Source organism: Sus scrofa, chromosome 6 (assembly GCF_054392235.1).
Source record: "Sus scrofa isolate SSC_HxYL_T2T_F1_AM1 chromosome 6, Sscrofa_HxYL_maternal_Yorkshire_Landrace_v2.0, whole genome shotgun sequence".
Lineage (NCBI taxonomy): Eukaryota > Metazoa > Chordata > Mammalia > Artiodactyla > Suidae > Sus > Sus scrofa.
In genome coordinates, this window is record NC_139388.1 from 73,067,657 (window position 1) to 73,076,884 (window position 9,228).

The following is a 9,228-nucleotide window of genomic DNA, read 5'->3' on the forward strand; positions in this document are numbered from 1 at the left end:
TTGAGAAATTTTCTTGCCCGGTATCCACACACCTTTGCCTTGAACGTGTCTTTTCTGTCATTTAGAAATGTTTGCTGGGATTGAGTCCCTGACAGGTGCTCTCGTTAGAGTTGCTCTGTGGCCGTGTCAGTACCGTCACCAAGTCCCAGCTCCCGCTGAGTGACGGTGCCGCCATCTCCAGCGTCGCACCTGGCAGAGTCCCGCTTCAGCACCGGGAGGAGGTTATTGGGTTCTGAACATAGGAGCATATTTCCAATATAATTTTAATGCCTAGTTTAGAAAATTTTAGTTATCAAAGTTACTCTCTCAGATTCTGTAGCGTGAACCTGTGTTTTGCAAAGTCTGGCTGGGGAACTGGCAGCAACAGAATCTCAGAATTAAAATAAATGAAACTATGAATGGGGACCCTCAAGCCAGCAGGACTGCTTAAATGTCACACCTTTCAAACCACCTGCACGTCCTATAACAAAACACCAGCAACCCAGGAAGGACAGAGAGCTGCACGCTCACAGGGCGGGAGCCCCCCCAGCAGGGACCGTCCTGGCACCTCCCGTGAATCCGCTCAGTCGGTGCTCACAGCCCCCCTCCAAATGAGCAGGTCACTGCTCGCGGTTTACAGAGAAGGATGCCGGGTGGACAGAGTTGGACGACCTGGCCAGGGGCTCCCTGCTGCGTGGGAGCCCGCAGTGGACACAGTGACCCAACTCCGGGCCCTGTCTGGTCTGCCAGGACGAGGGAGGGATTTGGGGTTCTAGCACAGTGGGCGCCACCTGAAACTGACAGCACTTATGACGCGAACCCAAGCTGAACCCAGATTGGGACCTGAACCCACACTTTTTAAATTAGAATCACTCACCCGGGGTCTGGACTTACTGAGGCTCAGGTTCTTTGTGCGTCAGCACAGAAGGAATTCAGCGAGAGACAAGTGATGGGCAAGAAACAGATTTGTTAAGATAGGATGCTTGTGAGGGATGCCAGCGGGCAGGCGAGGGGGCTCTGCCCCGGGATCAGGTGGGCTGCAGTTTTATCCTCCAAGGGGCGTGGGGCTGGGAAGAAACCACGTCTTCCTCTTTCTTCAGTAGCGGCTCCTCCTTGGTATCCAGGAAGAGAGTATTTGACCCCATAAGGTCAAACGAGGATGGTCAGGGTGCTTATTCAAGTCAGCAGAAGCCTGGTCCTCACACTCCCGCCCTGGATCTGAACCCGAATGGCGGCCTCACTCCATCCCCACCCCGTGACCTGAGGCGAATCTCACGCCCCCAGGAGTCGTCGAGCAAGGCTGACTCTTCCCATGGCTTTCCTGAGCCGTTAGGAACCCACGGGGGTCTCCCAGAGTCCCCTAGGCTTCCTCATCTATGGTCCCTTGCTGGGACCCTGCCATCACCCGTGTAACTGCTCTCCTCCGTCCCTGGCACACCTGCCTGTCTTCTCGATGCCACAAACACCTAGCATCCTTCCCATGTGAGGGAACTGGGGTTGGTTGAATTTCAGCAGCGAACAAGGCTGCCGCCGCCTCACAGCCACACGCGCAACTTCCCCGCAGATGTGGTCCTGAAGTCTTAGGTGAGGAAGGGGAAAGACGCACCGGACCCGCCTTCCAAAGAGATGCTGGGGGTTCGTGGACAAGGATCAGCTCCAATTACGAGCAGGTGTGATGCTTCATTCCTCCTGAGTGGGCGTGTGTTGACGGTCCAGCAGAGAAGGGAGGCACGGGTTTCTCTCATGAAACCCATGCCTGGGCTGTGCTGGTGACGCCAGAAAGATGTTACCGGAATCCGGGTTCTTATTCACGGAGCTGAAGAATGAACTTCGCGAACACACAGGCAGCAAGCAAGCAAAAGTCTTTCTTACAGGAAAACAAAGAGCTCCCAGCACAGACCCTGGGAGGGGGAGAAAGAGTCCCCCTTCCTATTGTTCGTGAGGTTTTTATTTTTTTAATTTATTTTTTTTCTTTTTATTTTTTTTCTTTTTAGGGCTGGACCTGCAGCATATGGAGGTTCCCAGGCCAGGGGGCCAAGCAGAACGACAGCTGCCAGCCGCAGCTGAGCCACAGCCACAGCCACACAGGATCCAGGCCACATCTGTGGCCTACACCACAGCTCAGGGCAACGCCAGATCCTTAACCCACTGACCAAGGCCAGGGATCGAACCTGCAACCTTGTGGTTCCTAGTCAGATGCGTTTCCACTGCACCAAGACGGGAGTACCAACATGGGGCCCAGATATCAGGTTTTTCCCCTTGACCTTGTCCAGTTTACACGTCAGTCTTTGTCCACAGGGCTCTTAGAGGTGGATCTACCCCGGAAGCGTTATGGTTTCTTTGTTCTTCTTTGCCCTAGACTGGGGGTCGCCCCTCCTCATTCCTCTGCTCTCAGTGGAGGAGAAGGTTAGAGACAGCATCCACCTGCATGTGAAACGGCGCTGCTCCCTGCAGTGAACAGGCTGGGGGGTATCAGTTCCTGGAACCCTGCAGTTACAGGTGTTAACTAGTGACCACATCAAAGAATATATGGAAGCCCCTGTTCCTACACCAACTACCTGAGTTATTATTCTGCCTCACCGGGCGCTACCCAGAGCTTTCACACTGCAGGCTCTGCACGTAGGTAAGCCACATTGATACAGATGTATGAGTAGACGTACACACACACACACACACACACACACACACACACACACACACACACACACGGCTTTTAAAAATTAACAAACCAGGGAGTTCCCGTCGTGGTGCAGTGGTTAATGAATCCGACTAGGAACCATGAGGTTGAGGGTTCCATCCCTGGCCTCGCTCATTGGGCTCAGGATCTGGCGTTGCTATGAGCTGTGGTGTGGGTTGCAGATGAGGCTTGGATCTGGCGTTGCTGTGGCTGAATAAAAATAAAAAATAAAATAAATAAAAATGAGCAACCAGTCTATTTCTTCCATTCCACAACCTAAATCCCACCTTGGCTTTCTTCTCAAAGAAATAGGTGACGAAGGTATTTTTCTAGTGCTGTGACCCTTGAGCCCCCGGAAACAGATCATCAAAGTCCGGTGTTGAGAGATTATAGTTTTCAAGTGTTCAGGACTTAGGTCAGCCAAGGGAGAGGCGGGTCTGTTCTGAGCACGTGAGGTCCCCTATCAGAAATGAAGGAGAATTCGGAGTTCCTGTGGTGGCACAGCAGGTTAAGAACCCAACAAAGTGTCTGTGAGGGTGTGGGTTCAACCCCTGGCCTCGCCCAGTGGCTTAAGGATCTGGCATTGCTGTGGCTGTGATGTAGGTCACAGATGCGGCTCCGATTCAACCCCTAACCCAGAAACTTCCATATGCTGCAGGCGCAGCTGTGAAAAAAAAAAAAGGTAAGGAAAATTCAGAGGGTTCCCAGCCAGCCCCCAGATTCAGACAGCCTTCATGGAGACATTTTTCCAAGCCATAATACTGATTTCGCCCGTTTTCATCTTTGAGAGTTGAGAGAGCATCATAGCTAATGTTACCGAAGGCAGGTCTGATGCTCGCCTCTCAAAAAAAAATCAATTCTTGAGAGAGAGACAAATGGCCGTAGAAGGGACAGCCACTTCTAATCAGGACGCCAGCCATCTGGAGGGGTGGTGGACGTGGTGTCCCCTAAACCATCACCGGAGAGTCTGCTCAGCCGTGAACATTTTCAAAGGGAAGAGGAAGTCATCTCAGTCCGTCACCGAGACGGGGTCAGTGTGATGGCCGTCCCCCCGGGTGCAGGCTGGTGAACGGCTGTGGTTTTTCTTTAGAAGCTGTGCGCTGCTCACAGTTTGCTCTCCAGATGCGCTAGGGAAGAGCGCAGGTCTTCTGTTAATGACTTAGTCTTCAGTTTGCCTTTGATCTACCAAAAGAACCAACATGTCAGGCAAGGTGCTAGGTGGGGATGTGAGTAGAGCCTGGGGGCACCTGGTTTATGGTTAGAGGAAAGACAAAGGACCCTTCCGCAGAGAGTTCTTTCCTGCCCAAAGCTGCCTACACGAACCCAACCTTGTGTAAATGATTTGTAATTTAACTATTGTAACCCCTGATTTACTTTTATGACTTTTTCTTCTTAGTATTTGCTTCTGTTCATTTCTTAGGTTTACCGTTAAATCTGCGGATAATCCTTTAAGGATAAGTTGATGGAAAGAAAAATTGTAGATTTTCCGGGTATGTGTTTAAGCAAAACAGCCCCTCGTGATACTTGCCAAACACAAAGTGTTTATTTTCCAGATAATAGTGAACAGAGTAGGGTTTGCCTGGTTTTTCATCTGCACTGCTGTCAAGTCAAGCACTTTTTTTACATTTTCTAAGATGGTTGTTGTTGAGGTGACTTCAGACACAGTATTTCCAGAAGCATTCAGAGGGGGGCCCACGTTTCCTGTATGGTTTCTTGATTCTGGCCAAAAGGTGACTCAGAAAAATGTTAGGATCTTGTCCAGAGAAAGCCTGAAATGAAAACCACCCAAAGAGGGGGAAAAAAACAACAACAGGTTATCAATTAAGTAAGAGTCCTACCCACAAAAAAGAAAGCTTGGTTAAGATATGGGACCTTGCAAAGGTGGTTGCTGCTCTGTGGGGTGGAGCTGCAGTGAGAGCCCAGGGCGGTCTCTATGACTCCTCCAAAAAAAAAGGAGTTCCCATTGTGGCTCAGTGGAAATGAATCTGACTAGCATCCATGAGGACACAGGTTCAATCCCTGGCCTTGCTTGGTGGGTTAAGGATCCGGTGTTGCTGTGGGCTGTGGTGTAGCCAGAAGCTACAGCTCTGATTTGACCCCTAGCCTGGGAACCTCCATATGCCGCAGGTGTGGCCCTAAAAAGACAAATACATACGTAGGCTCCTTGTGCCAACCTGTGGTCTGTTCAGTCTGTCTTACCCCCTGATTGCCATTCACTTTCCTAAACCCTCCTTGCCCAGTTTCTGTTTAAATCGTCTGCCCCACGTGCAGTACATTCACCCCGTTCTGTGTAAAGTGGACCTTTTTGATTCATCTTGAAATTAACTTCTTTAAGCGTGAACCCTTAGCTTTCTTTTTATTCTAGGATTTCATGAGCAAATCTTCCTCATGATCCGCCTTTATGATTTTGGAGTCTTTCACTGTCATCTTTCTACTCAGAAGAATATAAAATCTGAATGATCACTTGACATGGAAGCTACCCCACCCTCTTCTGGGTGGTTTACCTCCCTGGGGACCAGAGGCAGGGCACGCCGTTTTCAGGATCAAGGTTTCCAGGATTTATATTGTTACAAGAATATTCATGGACACCACACCCAAAAAAGACATCTCTGGTCAAAATATTTGGGAGATGCTTGGTTAGCATTAAATACATTCATCTCAGTTCCTGGAGGCTTTAATGTGCTAATAACACCCTACTAGGAGTCGCCAGGATGGGAGGGGGGCCAGAACACAGTGCCACCCTGCAGGCTGGCTCCTGGGGCTGGCATGCCCAGAAAATCTTTTAGGAAGCACGAGTTTAGGAGGTGACGGTGACCACATACAGATTTTTCATTGAGCTTTTAAGGCGCCTCATCAACTGTGTGCCATTTCTAACCATGTAGCATTATTACTCATCATGCCTTGTTATAGCCGGTCTTCTGCCCCCAAAATGATCTCCTCTGCACACTCGGCTCTGCCACACATACTCCATCTGCCCTTGGACTGTGTCTCTCTCCCATTTAGATGTTACATGGCCTTGATTCTCAAATGTTACTGTGTGTACCAATCACCCGGGCGCCTCGTTAAGGCGCAGGTGTCCCTGCAGCGGTGCTGGGGGTGGGGCCTGAGAGTCTGCCTCCCTCGCCCGCTTCCCAATGACACCAACACTGCTGGTCCCTGGATCACCTGAAGGTGATCTGTGGGAGCACAGGGGATGCCAGACTCGAGAGCAGAAGCCTGACCTGCTTTTTATTCTCCTGAATGTGTTACAAGAATTTATCCCAAACAGCCACTGGATGAGCGCTTGTTATGTCCACCTTTCATAGGAATCCAAATTTGGGAGGAAATTCATGCTTTGAAATAATACTCACTGGCCAATGATCTTAAAGTGTGATTTCCACCCAGACTGCTCAACTGATTCACGAATTTAGGCTCCTCTAATGTCAAGACAGAGTGTCACCTTTTTAAACCTAACTCATCGGGGACTCTTACCTTTCTCATTTCTCCTCTTGGGTAAAAAATGTCCATTCCGGCATCTGGAAAACAGTATTTTGAAACTGTTCATCATCAGATCTTTTGTCTCCATCTGTCACTTGTCTTATTTAAAACACACACAATAGGAGTTCCCGTCATGGCTCAGTGGTAATGAACCAGACTAGGATCCATGAGGATGCAGGTTTGATCCCTGGCCCTGCTCAGTGGATTAAGGATCTGGCACTGCTGTGAGTTTCAGCGTAGGTTGCAGATGTGGCTCAGATGTGGTGTTGCTGTGGCTGTGGTGTAGGCGGGCAGCTGCAGCTCCCCTTCAACCCCTAGCCTGGGAACTTCCATGTGCGGTGAGTGCGGCCCTGAAAAAAACATAAAATAAAATAAAATTAAAATTAAACACACACAATAGAACATTACTAAATCATGTCTAGTTTCTGGCTTTCCTATCTCACCACGATGGTGTTTACTTGAAGGAAGACAGGCGGGCAGTTCGCAAAGGACAATGCATTTTCCTCAATAAGTGAGCAGTTCCGTAGTTTATCAAAAATATTGTATAAGTGAACTTTTTTCTACTACACGATGTCTATTAAAAGACCCCATTTTGTTTGCAGAATGTCATGAGCATCTGTGTCAGTGCCTGAAGGAATTTCCTCACATCCCGGAGAAAAATAGTAAAAGCTGACACTATATTGGTTATGTTGTGTGTAACTGTGCTGAATGCATTACTTGCATTTTCTTTTTTTTTCTTTTTTTTGTCTTTTTTTGTCTTTTGTTGTTGTTGTTGTTGTTGCTATTTCTTGGGCCGCTCCCGCGGCATATGGAGGTTCCCAGGCTAGGGGTTGAATTGGAGCTGTAGCCACCGGCCTACGCCAGAGCCACAGCAACGCGGGATCCGAGCCGCATCTGCAACCTACACCACAGCTCACGGCAACGCCAGATCGTTAACCCACTGAGCAAGGGCAGGGACCGAACCCGCAACCTCATGGTTCCTAGTCGGATTCATTAACCACTGCGCCACGACGGGAACTCCTACTTGCATTTTCTTGATGATGCTTCACAAAAACCCCAGGAGATGGACATTTTTATCAGTCCTGTTTACTGGTTTACGAAACCGAAGTGCAGATAAAGTAATTTGCTTAAGACTTTAGGAAGTGGGGGAGTTCCCGTCGTGGCGCAGCAGAAACGAATCTGACCAGGAACCGTGAGGTTGCGGATTCGGTTTGATCCCAGGCCTCGCTCAGTGGGTTAAGGATCTGGCGTTGCCGTGAGCTGTGGTGTAGGTCGAAGATGCAACTCGGATCCTGTGTTGCTGTAGGCCGGCAGCTGTAGCTCCAATTAGACCCCTAGCCTGGGAACCTCCACATGCCGAGGGTGCAGCCCTAAAAAGCAAACAAAACAAAAAAAAAGACCCTAGAAAGTGGGAAACCAGGATTGTAAATTGCACCTCCGCCTAGAATAAACGTCAGTACAGAGAAAGAACTCTAAGATGCTTGCCAGGAGTCCCTGAGAAAAAGAAAACAAGAGGACAGAGGAAGTCTTTGTGCCAGGAGGGGAGAGTGTTGGGTTATTACCTCATTTATTTCACATGGCTGATCTTTACATTCCAAATAGGGTCTTGGAGTTCCCATTCTAGCTCAGTGGGTTAAGAACCTGACATAGGGTGGATGGGGAATTTGGGGTTAGCAGATGCAAAGGATGGCATTTAGAATGGATAAGCAATGAGGTCCTGCTGTACCGCACAGGGAACTCTCTCCCGTCTCTTGGGCTAGACCATGATGGAAGAGAATATGAGAAAGGGAAATATATATATGAATGCGTCACTGTGCTGTACAGGAGAAACTGGCACAGCACCACATCGGCTACACCCTAATAGAATTTTTTAGAAAAGGGAAACTTCTGAGAGTTCCCACAATTAAAGACAAGTTAAAATCCAGTTAAAGTGTTTATGAACCCAATACCCAAGCATCCGCCTTTTCATCTCTTAAACTAAATGAAGTGAGCTAATAGCCCAAGAAGTATCTTACTTGACAGATACACTTTAAAAAATTCAACTTAAACTGAATGAAACATAAAGCGAAAGGAAAAGATAAATGGACTTGGACATCACTGTCATCCTAGCCCCAGAGGCGGGGCGGGGGGGGGGGGGAGCGGTCACCTCTTTATTTTTAATAAACGTTTTTGTTTCCGATGACACCTGTCCAAGGAGGACTTTTTACCTTTATAAGATGAAAGAAAAATATTTGAATCTATAATGGGAACGACCAATTCTGCATTCAAACAGTCCGTGTAAAATAAAAACTAAAAGCAACAATGTTTTAAAGCCATTTTCAAAATTGAAAACTAAAAGAAAGCAGACCAAAATAACTCAGCATTATAGAAATGACATTAAATATGCAAGGCTGCCCTTTTTACTTTGCTTCGTCTACTTTTACGTTTTAGAAGAGGAGAAGAACCTGTATCCATGACGAACACTGAGATATGCTGTAAGGATACTTAGTATCCTTTTCAGAGCTGGAACTGTTAATTGAGCAAGACTCCTTTAAGAAAGCATTTCCATACACGTCTCTAACACTGCATTTCAGACCCTTGAAGAGTCTTTCAAGGCCAAAACAGGAGGGAAAAATCATCTTACCTGAGAAGGGCAGGGGCTCTTTCCTGGAGTCAGGGACGGGAAGAGCGAAGAGGGGACCTAAGCATCCTAGGAGGAGCAAGCAGGGGACCAGCTTGGACATGACTGGCAGGAGGCAGGACACTTCCTTCCTGGCTTCTGTTGGTCCGAAGCCTCAACTTGCTCCTTTGCATTTTGTGATCCGAGATTATATATACGATCATGTGACCTCATACCATCCCCTACAAAAAAAAAAATTAATTTATTGGCTCCCAAGGCCAAAAGGCAATCACTTTGCATTGACGTCATTTTTCAAAGTAGCAACTCATAGACAATACATTTACTGTTGTGGTGCCTGGCGTGCAAAATAGGTAGCTAAAGAAAGAACAGCTACGTTTATGAATCTGGCAACAGGAGGAACTGAGAGCCATACATCATGAGCTGAAGAAAGGATCAGATGGGAATTGAAGTGGCCGAGGCAGAGATGTGGGTTGGC

General features: G+C 48.1%; 1 protein-coding gene across 1 annotated transcript; it reads right to left on the minus strand.

The window, feature by feature from the left end:
* Positions 1 to 4,182: 4,182 nt before the first annotated feature.
* UTS2 (urotensin 2) lies at positions 4,183 to 8,902 on the minus strand (the record flags this gene model as incomplete). Its single annotated transcript, NM_214143.1, is given in 3 exon segments — positions 4,183 to 4,425; positions 6,128 to 6,172; positions 8,758 to 8,902. Coding segments are annotated over 3 exon segments (258 nt in total), but the record flags the coding sequence as incomplete, so codon positions are not given.
* Positions 8,903 to 9,228: the final 326 nt, after the last annotated feature.